The sequence below is a fragment of the Salvia splendens genome, chromosome 13 (genome assembly GCF_004379255.2).
Source record: "Salvia splendens isolate huo1 chromosome 13, SspV2, whole genome shotgun sequence".
In the NCBI taxonomy this organism is placed as follows: domain Eukaryota; kingdom Viridiplantae; phylum Streptophyta; class Magnoliopsida; order Lamiales; family Lamiaceae; genus Salvia; species Salvia splendens.
This window is the reverse complement of record NC_056044.1, coordinates 4,253,739-4,268,518: the sequence shown is the minus strand read 5'-3', so window position 1 is coordinate 4,268,518 and position 14,780 is coordinate 4,253,739. Positions and strand designations below refer to the sequence as shown.

General features: G+C 34.3%; 1 protein-coding gene and 1 long non-coding RNA gene across 3 annotated transcripts; both read left to right on the top strand.

Annotated features, from left to right (window-relative positions):
• Positions 1-356: 356 nt before the first annotated feature.
• On the top strand, positions 357-3,813 carry LOC121762798. Of its 2 annotated transcripts, none has more exons than XM_042158801.1 (9): positions 357-617; positions 1,448-1,514; positions 1,624-1,701; positions 1,810-1,862; positions 2,135-2,218; positions 3,036-3,088; positions 3,165-3,229; positions 3,361-3,419; positions 3,502-3,813. In XM_042158801.1, the coding sequence occupies exons 1-9, from the start codon at positions 399-401 to the stop codon at positions 3,589-3,591; spliced, it is 768 nt and encodes a 255-aa protein (XP_042014735.1). In that variant the 5' UTR covers positions 357-398; the 3' UTR covers positions 3,592-3,813. The 2 variants fall into 2 exon arrangements, with proteins under 2 accessions (XP_042014735.1, XP_042014734.1); XM_042158800.1 differs by having other exon boundaries at positions 1,433-1,514.
• A 5,016-nt stretch (positions 3,814-8,829) lies between these two features.
• Positions 8,830-9,588, top strand: LOC121761603. Its single transcript, XR_006042044.1, has 2 exons — positions 8,830-9,029; positions 9,231-9,588. It is a non-coding gene; the product is annotated as an uncharacterized LOC121761603 (long non-coding RNA).
• The last annotated feature ends 5,192 nt before the right edge of the window (positions 9,589-14,780 follow it).

The window sequence follows — 14,780 nt, the reverse complement described above, 5'->3', positions numbered from 1 at the left end:
AAATTTAGTCTAATGCAAGCCAAGTTGATGAAATTTGCAAAGATACTTTTTGTCAAATTCACAAGTTTTTGGGCCTAGTAGTGTTTTGCCAATCATGTTTGTTGATAAAGACTGTCATTATAAATAGTTAATTTAGGCTTAACAAACCACAATCTTAGTTATGATTTTTGGAATGGACTTTAAATTAAATAATTAAAATTTGAAAACTGCAAAAATGATGGTCAGAGTTTTTAGTCATTTTTTATCAAAAAAATTAGAAATGGGCCATGTATTTTAATTTCCACCACCAAATGACCCGCAATAGCCCACAACTGTATGACCCGATCCACCACGGCCCGACAAAAACAGCGAAAAATGAAAAACCTCCGAAGCTTCGAGTCTAAAATTGAAAAGTGAAAATGTCAGCAATCGCCGGCGAATCATCGGGAGAAATTCCGACGGGAAACCGTGCGGAAACGAATATAACCGAGAATATTCCGTGGACGGATTACGCTTTGCAGCAAGCGCAAATTGCACAGAAGACAATCGAGAGCACTGTTGAGAACGCGATCGAAGTCACCAGATCGCGCGTTGATCGGATTGTCACCACCTCCTCCGCACATTTCAATCAAACCATTGTAATATCCTCAATTTTCAACTGTTTATGTTTGCCCTCTGTTAATATGTTTTACTGGCATTAGGCAAAATTGGAGGCTGTTAAGATTTTTTTTCCCTTAGGCTGTTTGTTCTTCCGCTAAATAGGAAATGCACTTATTCGGTTGTTTGAACTTCCATAAATACTGTAGTAATGAAAGGATGTGTGTTCTGCTAATAATTTTGAAAATATGGTGAAATGATATGTTTAAGATTGATATTGGATGAATTAGGGGGATAACACATATACCAGGTGTGAATTGTTTTATTTTTTTGTAAGCTCTATCTGCTACAGATGCCAAGTTCTATATTAAGTGTAACTGTGTAAATTTTCCTTTTCTTGGTGGGTGATTTATATCTTCCCTCTTATTTGAATCTTTTGGAAGAGCATTGGGTGTGATTTGGTTTATTTTATTTTCCATATAGACTATTGAAATGCTTCATATCAATATCATAATTACCAACTAATAACGTAGCTGCAAGCTGCACTTATTCAAGTTAGGTTTTATGAATAAAAGAAAGCTAGTGTCTAGTAACATCTCTGTGGAAATACATCAAATATTTTTTAGAAATGTCGTAATTTACAGGAGTGGCTAGAGCTCTACGATTCACAGCATAAAATAATGGTTCAAAATATTTTGGTTACGTTAGGAATCCTTTTGCGTTATCTTCTTCAAGGTTTTCAATGCCCAGAGCTCGTTGCCCATTGACCTTCTTGTGATGTTAATTTTTGATTACTCTGTCAAGAATTTATTTTGTGTTCTATCTTTATAAATTTGTGATATGCTTATGATTCAAGGGAACCATGCTGCAGGACTCTCTGCATTATTTAAAGTCTGAGTATACAACATATGAGGATATTGCTTTTGCTAAGATTAAAGGTCTGTTCAGATCTACTGCAGTATCAACATGAATAAATTGATGTAAATCATTTCCAATAGATTTCTAATTTAATTCTTGATTTTCTCCACAATTATGAATGTTCTGCAGAGGGTTTTCTTCTTGCCTATTCGCACCCTTTGATCACAACTGGAGTTGTTGTTGGTGTGGGATCCCTGGGTCTGAAAAGTATGTCCAGTGAATGAATTTATTAAGCATATATTCACAAACTATTAGTGATGTTCAATTGGTTGGCCCCAACATTTTACTTACGATGTAGTTTGCATATTTCTGCAGAAACCAGACAGTTTTTAACCTACAAGACAATGCGCATCTTCTTAAGTGAAGAGGTAATAAATATGTGTGAATAGGCATCTTTGATACTGATTGCTCTTACTATAAATTTACAGAAAGAATGCTCATGCTTATCCTTTTACATGAGGAAGTTTTCTGGATATAGATCAGTTGCAGAAATTTATTTACTGTATAAATATTTATGTGATTGAACTGTCTTTAATTTCTATTTACACTTCATATTCAAATAATGAGTATATCAAGCATCTTGTAGACTTGAATTTTTCTTACAATTTATGATGATTTGAGCTAATGCTGCCTTGTCTAGACATTGCTTTCTAGAGCCGATGCAAGAGTCAAGGAGTTAAGGCAATCAATTGAGCTTTTGAAGGGTGAAAGCGAAAAATTAGAGGTGCGTTTTTCACATTCTGGAGTCTTTTTGCCATATTTCTTTCATGTTACTTCATTCCTCTGTACTACCTATCTACAAATCTACCGTCCCATCTCAGTATTCATAATTCACACTAAGGGAAATTTATCAAAATAATAAGCACTAAGAAGTATTCAACTGGAAATTTACCAATTTTTATGGAGCATGGACAGGGGAAAATGATTTCAGCGGCATATTTTGTGAGCTCTCCTGCAAATATAGCAGGGACTTACATTTCTCTTATCTATCAAGGGAGATTAAATTATTATATTGATAAGCAGGATTGCAAATGAAATTGAAGTAAAAAACCATAACTTGTTTCAAGTAGTAGCAATGTATCTGTAATTCTGTTTCTTCGTACATTTTATTCCTGTTTCCATCATGTAGGATCCAAATACAACAATCGTTTAATTCATTTTTACTGAAAATGGTGGCCCAAGCATCTGTCATCTGAGACTCAAACTATAATGCTAGGGTAGCCAGATGTTATGCATTAGGATATAAGAAAAACTTTGCATCCTGAAATCTACTGTCTTTCACTGGTTTATATTTGAATGTGGGTTGCCATTCAATTAATTTTCATGCCAGATCCCTTCTTATTCTGACATTGCTTAACCTGTTAAATCAGAAGCTTTCCTATTTTTTTGCAAAGTATATCCCATCTCCCCCCCCCCCCCCCCTAGGGGGTGAGGGGGGGTATAGGTTGAAGTTCAAAGTCATTATACAAACTTTTGCAGGGTACATGAGCTTTCTTAGCTTGAGTTATGCATCAGCTCATATTGTGTCATTTATCTGGCAGAAAAGGGCATTGCAAGCTGAAGAACACTTGGTCCGAGGAAGGACAAAACTCAGGTCCCTGTCTAGGTTATTTGCATAACCCAATTTTAAAATTAAATTTATCCTATAACATTACACATTGTCCTTACAGGCAAGCTGGAAAGCAAATACAGGGTGCCATTGCCTCCTCTTATAAGATAGAAAGGCAAGCAAGAGGTACGTAACCTGCCTCCGTCCTATCTGTATACGCGGGCAAATGCATATATGCACGCACTATTGTGGGTATATATCTCGTCTTCCTAATTGAGACATCTGGTAATTGAATCTGGTTGATTAAATTGCTCCAGGCTTGAAGGATGCTCTTAGTGAATTCCCAAGTAGAGAAGCATCTCGATTTCGATCAGAAGTCAGTCGTTTTCCTTAATTTACTGTTTATATACGTATTCCTACAGGAATATTTCTCTAATGAGGGCTTTAATCTTACCCAGGTTACAAACCTTGCTAAAGAGGCAAAGAAAGAAAGAAATGTTCTGTCCAAGGAAGTTACAAAGATCAGCAACCATGGGATCTCGGTCTGAATTTTTCGCCCTTTCTTCGATGGGATACGAAGCATGTCTAATCTGTTGTTGAATAAAATTTCACATCAAAGCTGTGGCTCAGAATATACTCTGTTAAACAAATGCAGCCAAAATTTATAAGTACCATACTAACTCCAGGCTGAAATGTTTTTGCACATCAATACAACGGTTTCTTGTGGACATAGTAATGTGAATTTCTGAATCCTGAACTACTTTTATTCATTGATTTACCTAGTTGTACTAATTTATTGTGGACCTAGTAGAGGTCATGAAATGTCTAAATAAATACAACTAATACTAACGGAAAAGTGTAACATCGACTAAGTAATCATATTAAGTTTTGAACGAGACGAGTTTTAACCACTATACACCAAACAACGTTAGTCGCGAGATATTAGTCCGACTAATCAGTTGATTCAATTGTCAATAGGATTTATGACTATGTCAGTTTTTTTGTCTCCTCTTTTTTTTAGGTTTTCCAATGTATTCCTCGTGTAGACAGCTGTGTCATGCACATTTCATGATGGCGATTTCCATTTGGCTTATGTGAATTTGGATGTTGGAATTTATGTGTTATGTTCATTTCTTGGAATGGATGTGTGTTAGTTTTAAGAAGAAAGTAGTTTCCAGTAATGTAAATGAATAAATCAAGAAAATAGATTTATACCATCATCTCAAAACTAGTAGTAGTAGTAGTACATCATACATTAACCAAGATTTCTGGAATTTTACATATGTACTAACACTACCTATCATGCATTCACAGAAATCAGAAAAAAATTAAATCTATAATCTCTATCAGCTACGACACGACTAAGGCAAAAGAGCAAGTAGGATCAACATGTACACATGATTTATTTCTGTACAAGGGGCAAGGGTGATAGTCTCAATGAGAAAACGATTCAGTCAGACTAACATTTGGTGTCTCCTCATCGTAGTTGAATAGCTATCTTGCGTATTTCAGGGTTGTGTCTACAGTGGTAGGATCCAGAGCCTTCACAGCCGATGCATATAGCTTTCACAGTGCCCCAGGGTTGGATGATTTGTTGGTTACGACTGATCACCGGATGGAAATCATCAAACCACTCGCATTTAGGGAAGATTTCCCCACGGCTGATGACGAGGCGTCTTGCAGAAAGACGAGTATGTCAGAATTCTACATGTGGTTGTATGATAGGAGCTGCAGGAGCCGGAGTCTGGTCATGGAAGGATTGAGAAGAAGGGTGAGAATTGTACGAAGAAGGGTTATGCGAGAATACGTTATACTCCCTCGGTTCCAAAAAAAATAAGGACATTTGGAACGACACGAGAATTAATGCATAATTTGTTAAGTAAGAGAGGTGAGGAGAATGATAGTGAAAATAATGTTAGTGAATAATGAGATTCATATTATTGTTAGTGTTTAATGGTGGGTCCTAATGGTATAAGTTATAAATAAGTTAATGTATATGGGTAATAAGTTTGAGGGAACTTTCCATGATTGAAAATGAGATAATTTAATGGGACAGACGAAAAAAAAATGTCTTTATTTTTATGGGATGGAGAGAGTATTTTGGCAAACGTATATTTTGGCTGCAACTCATTTTGAATGTGTCTAAGTTTATGTCTAAACGTGGCAAACTTGCACTAGTATTGTATATGTAGAATATTTTAACTTGTTATGGAATTTGATCAGAGATTTTATCCGATGAAATTCAAACTTTGAGATTTAACCTAGAATTTCATCTTCATTCAACACTAAAGTATTAATTTAAAGGGATATTGACCTCTAATATCATGGAGCTTTTAAAAAGTTGGATTTTTTTTTCCACGAACTTTAAACTTGGCAAATAATATCACGAGCTTTATCCAAGTTTATTATTTTCCAACAACAAAAAAATCCCGGCTACATTAATAGATTGAAGAACAATTCTGGAGGGTGTACTTAAAAAACTATCCTCAAAGATTGAAGAACTTTAATCTCTCGAAGTTGTTGTCGAGAAATTACGAAAATAAATCCATATCATAATATTATTTGCCGTAATTTTTTCACCGGTGGAAAATAACAAACTCAAGTAAAGTTTGAGATATTATTTGTCAAGTTTAAAGTTCATGGAAAAAATCCAATTTTTATTAAAATTCCATTCCTAATTTAAATTCAATTATGATTCAGTAAAAAATTAGGGAGCTCCAACATTAATGAAACAGAGAATTTACTGAAAGGAGATCGAACTTCAATAAACACGAGAAAAGGAATGTTTATCATGCATAGATTAGAATGAAGAATAGACCCTGATTTTGGTGAGTCTGGACAAAAGAAGGTTGTTTGTGAGAGAGAGAAAAGAACTTTAGTGTGAATCTTAGGGTATATTCTTTAACTCATATGTATATTACTTCTCTTCATATTAATTAAAATTAGAAACTATACTTATCTTCATATTACTCACATGTTTCCAATTCATAACATTTTTTAATTTAAATAAGTTGCTACATAGGAAGACTTACAAGCCTTTTAATACTTTGGCTGGTGCAAGACCTAGTTATATAATTTACTGTGGACCTAGTACAGTTAGAATAAAGCTATTCGGCCACATTATGGACAACCATAAATTAATTAAATAATAAAAAAAATTGATTTTTTTTAAAATTTTTGGTTTAATACTACTTGATTTTACTTTTATATCATCTTCATTATATGTTGCTCTTTCGTAGTTTTTGCTCTAACTTATTACTACTGTCATTTCTTGATTGTTGCTCAACGTATACAGTAATTCGTGATATTAATGTGTTTTACGTAATGAAATTCAAAGATAAGTATCAACTCACAAGTCCATTCACACACATATAAGTTTATATCAGTAATTCTAATTTTTTTATACATGTAAATGGACTAAATGAACTCTTTATGGCCGCCCACATTATGGCCATTTAGCATCACTCATACTATTAATATTAACGAAAGTGTAACATCGACTGGGTATTCAAATTAAGTTTTGAACGAGACGAGTTGTAACCGCTACATTCCAAACAATGTTAGTCTGACTAATCAGTTGATTCTAGGATTTATAACTGTATCAGTTTTTTCATGTCCTTTTTTTTTGGTTTTCCAAGGTATTCCTTCTGTCGACACATAATCATTCGTCTCAACAGTCAATGCACCATTGGGACAAAGAGTAACCACAATTGGTATCCTACATTATGAAAAAAATCATAAAGAGGTGCAATAGCTGCATTGCTAATGCTTAATTAATCCTGTTCTTGAATTGTCACAATTGGTATCCTAACTTAAGGTTTATATTTGGATAACGATGCTCTAAGTCAATGATTCTAGTTAATGATTTCACATGCATATTAATTGCCGTGACACATCAGCCTTTGTAAGCATAGAAAATCGTATAAATAATTTTGTGTTTTGGTGTCTGCAGTTATATGTATCATTCATGAAACGGATATATTTTAGGGACAAATATCAACATTGGATTCTGAAAATTAGATTTAGGTTGGGACATGATCTTAAATCATGTTTATTTTTCAATTATATATTGATATAAATCATATGATCGATCTGTGGGTCAAGATTTCGGTTGAATGTGTGAAGAATTCATAACCAAACGCAGAAACGCTCACTTTTCATTATTATTTTTTGGATATTTTGTAATTCGTTGAAAAATAGTAGTACTTACATTTTTTTTTTCTAAATATCAAACGTAATTCACGTTTTAAACATTTAAAATAGATATTGTAGAGCAAAATCAAATCATATTTTGCAATTATGTCATGTTTTATAATTTTGTTTTTATAATCACCAGTTTATGATTTTTTTTCCTAAACTTAAAAAATATACGTAGTCTTTAAAATCACAAATATTTTGGTATTTTGCAATTTCCCAACCTGACATCCGTCTTTTTCCAATGAAATTTAACAAATGTGGCACACCAAAGCGATGTATTTTGATCCAATTAATAATTTTAAACGAAGTTTGTTCATATGGAGTAAAATTTAGTGTCACGTCGATACTTATTTAGGTCCAAATAGATTTAAAATGACATGTAAGATTTTATCATGATGATAAGAAATTTCGTCACGGAAAAATCATGCAAAACCCAAAAAAGTACTACTATAATTTAATAAATTTCTCTATTTTGGAAGTTTATGGAAAAATCGAAAAGTGTCAGGTGATCTATAGTGTTTATTATTTTCGAAATGATATAGGACAAATAAACTCAGCTACAAACATAGTGATATTTATTCATTTTATTAGGGTGAGATACTTGAATATGAATCACAATCTTCCAACTCCTAATTGCAAAAGAAGAAAAAAAAAATAGTAGGAAAGATAGGATAAAGACAATTTTTCTCTTACTCACATAGATGCGGCCCTATCTATAACATTTTTATCCATAATCAAATTTGTCAAAAAAAATGGTAGACAAAGCGACAACTACTACTAGATTAATCTATTTTAAGATTCTATAGGAAAATTTGAGAAATATTTATATGGCTTAAACTACTGATGGAGTTAAATTTGTATGTCACTGAGTTAGCTAGTCACGGTATTTGTTAGTACTTGAGTGAGATTAATTTTTCGAAAATTGATAAAAATGAGAATTTTATTAAATTTATCTAGAACATTCAACAATATTGGGCTTTAATGCAGAGGCGGCCTTGGATATGACCGGTCGCACCATTAATTCTTTAAAAATAATACTCCATTAATTTTGTAAATGAACTTATTATAATTGTGGTCGTCCGCACATCTTCATGGGCCCACCCAAGTTTTCTGAGCATCCGCAATGGCGCCCGTCCCGGCGGACGTCCGACCGGCGTGCCGGACGTCCGAGCGGTACGTCCGCCATTGTGCAAAGGTGACGCGGATACGGACGTCCGCTGCGGACACCGGAGTTCCGCGGCGTTCCCGGGACGTCCGTCGCGACGTCCTTGCGGATGTCCGCCATTGCTTTGACCCCACGGACGTCCGCGCGGACGTCCCGATTATTTTATATTAACGTGGGAAGTTTGTCGGGATGTCCGCCACTGTGCAGTGAGAAGTCCTTATGACGTGGCAGTGCAGTGGGAAGCCCTTATGACGTGGCAGGAGGTGTTTTTAGGATGTCCGCCGGGACATCCGCACCACCATGGATGCCCTAAATATATAGGAGTAACATATAGCTTCTTGAGTCACACCATAATTAATTAGCAGTAAATAGTAAATACCATAAAAGAGGGATATGTCCACATTAATTAAAATTATACTAAAATCTCAATACACACAATATATATTGTGTATATAAAAGAGGGACTCTCACTTTCCCCCATTTACAATTACAACCTCTCTTTGAAATCTTATCCCTCAAATCAAGACGCCGGAAAATGGTGGATGTTTGCTGTTTGTGCGGCGACGTTGGCTTCTCCGACAAGCTTTTCCGGTGCTCCCACTGCCGCCACCGCTTCCAACATTCGTAACCATCTCTCTCTCTCTCACACACACACAATCACACACCTTAATTTGTAATTGTATATGTGATTTTGTGCGATCTCTTTCCACGTGCATGTTTTCCATATTTGTATTAAGCATTTATCCTCTCTCGTTTATTCTAAAAATTTAGTAGTAATATTTTTAATTTTGGAATTTAATTAAGTGGTTAATTTGGATGATTTAGGTATTGTAGCAATTACTATAGTGAATATGGAGAGAGTATTCAAGTATGCGATTGGTGCCAATGCGAGAAAAAGATTTCATCATCGGCGGAATCAAGCAGCTCCGGCGAGAAAGGAGGATCTCCGGCGGGAAAGGCCGCCGGAAAAGTATCTTCTCCGCGGCAAGCAATCCGAAGGTACAAGCTTCTCAAGGATGTTATGTGTTGATCAAGAAATCAACCCTTTTTAATAGTATTACTATATGTTTATATTTAGGTAGTGACAGTTACAAGTTTCCGACTTGTTTTTGAGTCAATTACGACATATGCAAAATAAAGACTTCAATATAATTACACGACTTTTTTTTGGCTTTTGATTGAATTCTTAGTTTTAAGTAATTTTAACATTATTTTTTGTTATTTAGTTCAATTGAAATGGCAAGGGGAAATGACCGCATGGGTGATAAAAGTTACAATAATGAATTTTAAATTGATGAATACTTAATTATAAATCATATGTAGAAAATTTTCACGAGGATATAAAATCAATGAACAAGATATAAACGGATATAAATAAATTTTCACTCCTAATGAGGTTCGAACATATATATAATGCATTGTATAATTTGTATTCATCCAATAAGCATATTTGAGATTAAAAAAGCTCAAATCAGTTCTCTTTTTTCACTATAAATTTACAATTGTGGTTAAAATTTTTTTAAGGAAAAGTTAACATAAGATGAAGGATTTCTTTTAATTATAACAATTCATTAGTTTAATTTTGAGATTCCAAAATGTTTCCACGATATCAAGGTTTTGAGGAAATAAAAATTATTATTGTAAAAAATGAGGATATATATAAATTCTATGACGTATGCTTGTGTAGCTGGTTTTGGACATGAAGGAAAGTAAAACCACTTTATGTATGTTGTTGGTTATACTATACAAGGTCGTTGCTTGCCTTCACAAAGTTTGATTTCCAACTTGCAAGAAACAAATTAAAAATATGGAATATTTATTGCATCATTAATTTGTTCTCTTTGTTATATATACTATATGTAACACACACACACACACACTTGAATATAAATCATAAAATAGTAATGTGTACGTTTCTTCAAACAAGGAAAGTTGTTTTGAACAAGAGTTTCTAAGGAATTGGGAGAGTATAATAAACATATGCATAAGTCAAACCATAGATCAAAAAATTGTTGGAAATTAATCGAGAAACACAATTGAAGAACAAACTGGATTTGAGAAGTAAAGGAATTGTATTGCTTTCTTGAATGTTGCTACAATCTAATTCACTCTCAACAATGAAGATGAAAGCGCGAAAAACTGAAACAAAACTAACTAACTACACAGCTAACAACCTACTTATTCCACACTCAAATTCAACGGCTAGTTGGATCCAACGGCTAAGATTCAATCTCAGATTAGGCGCGACATCTAACGGCTCCTGAAGCTTTGGAGCAGTAAGACCATTTCTTCATCTCCGATTTGTGATCTTCTCAGCAATGAGCATACTGAAAGGATATGGGCTAGATTAGATTAATATGGATTAAATAATTATAGTTGGGCTACAATTATATTTAGTCCATAAGCCCAACAATCATGAAACCCTAATGACTCTTTGTCTATATAATGGTCATTTATTCTCCATTGTGGGAGATGAGAAATATCGTAACATTAGAGAGAAAATACGTAAAGCTTTGTAGAGAATTCCTAGCTTTCTCTATAGAGCGATTGTACCGAGGAATTGTTCCTGCATCGGATCAGAATACACGTGGACCTCGATAGTAGTGGATTCAACTTGCAGGACACAATCGTAGAAGAAAACACAACAACAAGTAAGATTTAGTTTCGTTGTGTTATACATGCTCAACTTGCAATATGATTATGAATCTAGATCTGTTATTCTTGTATGCAATTTCCGCTGCGCTCATTAGATGAACACAAGAATTCCTAACAGTGGTATCAGAGCCCGGGGCTCGATTCATAATCTGTTTTGTAATTTGATTATATGTGGCGATTTGGGAAATCAAACTTTTATACTTGGTTTAACAGTTTTGACAGAAACTGAAATTAGATTTCAAATATTAGAAATTAGATTTCAAACTTCAACGTTTCGAGAATTGTTTGAAACATGGGAATCAGATTTCCACAATTTGGGAAATTAAAGAAAACCGAACTGCGATAAATTTTATTGAAGGAGATTTAAGGGTTTTTGATGGAATTATTACGACTGTGCATTGGATTGATGATTCTGTGTTTGTTGGCACCAAAAACTGGGTATTATTTGTATAATCTTGTGAACGGGCGGTGCGAGCTGATCTTTTAATATTAAATATGCCTAAATAGATTATTTTCACCATAATTATGATGAAGAAACACGAAATACATATGCCACGGATAAGTAAAAGGTTTTAATTTGATTTTGAAATCAAAAGGTGGTTTTGAACCAAAAATGGGTTTCCTCTGCGCATCGACGATTGGATTTGTTTTTTTTTTAGGATTAATTTATTGTTTGATTAATTCAATCTTAAAGGTTAATCATTGTGATTAGACCATCCACAACGCGTCTCGCGCCGGGCTCGCGTCTCGTCTCGGAGAGACGAGACCCCCGCGAGACGCATTGCAGCGGCCATCTCGTCTCCAGCTCGCGACCGGCTCGTCGCGTAGCTCGTCTCGGAGAGACACGAGACGAGCTGTCTCGCCACGCGCCCGAGACACGTGGCACGTCCCCATGCGTGCGTGACGCCCACTCGCTGGCCCGCGAGTGGGCGTCGTCACTGATGACGCAATAATTCATTTTTTTTTTAAAAAAAATCGATTTTTAATAAAAAAAAATTTTTTTTTTTTCAAACGGTAATATTACCGTTAAATATTTATTTTCATTTTTTAAATTTTTAATTTTTTTACTCTATAAATAATTCTATTCCATACTCATTTCAAACACAAACACACATCTATTCCTCTCAAATCCTCTCTATCACTCCAATTTTAATAAAGTGTGTTTGTTTAAATTGAATTGGGTTTTAAAAAAAATTATAAATTAAATTGAATGAATAGTAATTAAGAGACGGTATAGAGACGGTTAAGAGACGGAGCGTTGCAGCCTCCGTCTCTTAGTTAAGAGATGGAGGAAAAAAGGACAGTGGGGCCCTCAAATAGTGCTCAAATAGTAGTTAAGAGACGGTTTAAGAGACGGTATAGAGACAGCGTTGTGGATGGCCTTAATATCAAATATATTATTAATATTATTTTAGAATTAATATTAAATATCTATTTATATTAGTTGGGAATTGATATAGATTAGATGATAAATTTATTAATTGGATTAATGAGCAAGAATTTGTTAATATTATTATTTTTTGGAATAATAAATAATATATGTGTTTGATGATGATTTGGAATTATTACTTGATTTAATTTATTAATTTAGAATTAATATAGATTGGATTAATTTCGTAAATTAGATTGACAAATTGGGACATAGTTATCATCTGGAAATGATAATATATACTCCACAACACAATATTAATTTGGAATTAATATTAAATATGTATAATTATATTAATTTAGAATTAATATAATTAAATCCACATTTAATTAGTGAATAAAATTTGATTTTATTTGTTGAGCATTATTTGATATCCTATGTAATAAGCATGCTATTTGATTTATGTTTATTTATTTAACTATAGTAGTTAGAGACCGTGTTATATTATGTCTGGGTAGGCGGCGCCCAGTATGTGTAGTCCGTGTTATACTATGTCTGGGTAGGCGACGCCCAGTATTTGGAGTCCGTGTTATACTATGTCTGGGTAGGCGGCGCCCAGTAATTGTTTAAGATTTTAATATTAGATATTAAATTGACAATTAAGTATCACAAAATTATTCCCCACAAATATAAGTCTCGTTTTGAAACAAACGCGTTGTCAATCACAATTGTTTGATGCTCCTAGCCTTTTCGACCACGAGTTTTACGCCCTCGCGTTTACTCTAAATCTACAAGGTTTAGGCTCATTCATAGATGCATGGTTGGCATCGTGTGATGTGGTTGACTTGCTTAAATTATTTTGAGTAGCCCTCGCAACTAGAATAATTTATGGACGTATATTAATTAGATTAATAAACCAAGAATTGTAAAATTGTTGTTACAATTGGCTTGGAGGCCTACCTGGTGATATTATTGTAGTCATCAGCCCTCGCAGAGGCTGCAATAATATAGACTTGGATCTTGGACCACTAAAATTTATATTAGATATAAATTCGTATTTTATGTTTGGGGGACATAATATATGTTAAAATTAGTGGGAGCTAATCAATACAATAAACCCTTGTTTGATTAGTGATGCGATTGTGATCTTTGTATGCTTTTCTAATTTGCTTTTCGTTTTATTTTCTGTTCAGATAATATGTCAAACTTATCTTATGAGTGTATGATGGAAACAAACAAATTGACTAGGTCAAATTTCACGGAGTGGCAGAGAGACTGCCCAAAACTCAAGGCACAAGGTGCAATGAGTGGGAGCTCAGATATGTTTGTCATTGAGATAAATATGTCTATGAATAACTCACAATCCTGGGTATTGGATACCGCTTGTGGTTCACAAATTTGTAATAATGTGCAAGGTTTAATTGACAGCAGGAAAGTGAGGCCTGGGGAAGTAGACCTACGTGTTGGAAATGGAGCAAAAGTTGCTGCCGAACGCGTGGGAACTTATAGATTAGATCTTCCCTCAGGACATAGACTAGATTTACATAATTGTTATTTCGTTCCAGTTATTTCAAAGAATATTATTTCCATTCCGATGTTGGACATCGAAGGTTTTTCCTTCCATTTTGCAAACAGCAGGTGCTCGTTTTCTAATAATGGATTGTTTTATGGAAATGCCTCTTTAGAGAATGGATTATATATGCTTGAATGCAAACGGGATATTCTCAATGTGCAAAATAAAAGACTTAAGCTATGTAATACGGATAATGCTACTTATCTCTGGCATTGTAGACTTGGTCATATCAATGAGAAAAGGATAGCGAGATTGAGAAAGTTAGACTATCTAAATTCATTTGATTTTGAATCATATGGTGCTTGTGAATTCTGTCTCAAAGGAAAGATGACTAATAAGCCACTTTCTGGGAAAGGGGTGCGTGCTAATGATGTGCTAGAGTTGATCCACACAGATGTGTGCGGACCGTTTCCAACTCAAGCAAAAGGTGGTTATTCGTACTTCAATACTTTCACTGATGATTTGACAAGGTATGGATATGTGTATCTTATGAAACACAAATCTGAGGCCTTTGAGAAATTTATAGAGTTTAAGTGTGAAGTTGAGAAACAACTTGGGAAAAGTATAAAAACTCTTCGATCAGATCGAGGAGGGGAATACTTGAGCCGAGAATTTCTTGATTACTTGAAATCGCATGGAATTCAGTCGGACTGGACACCTCCTGGTACACCACAAATGAATGGAGTATCTGAAATGAGAAACCGAACATTATTAGATATGGTTCGATCCATGATGAGTTTAGCTAGTCTTCCTTTATTTCTCTGGGGTCATGCTTTAT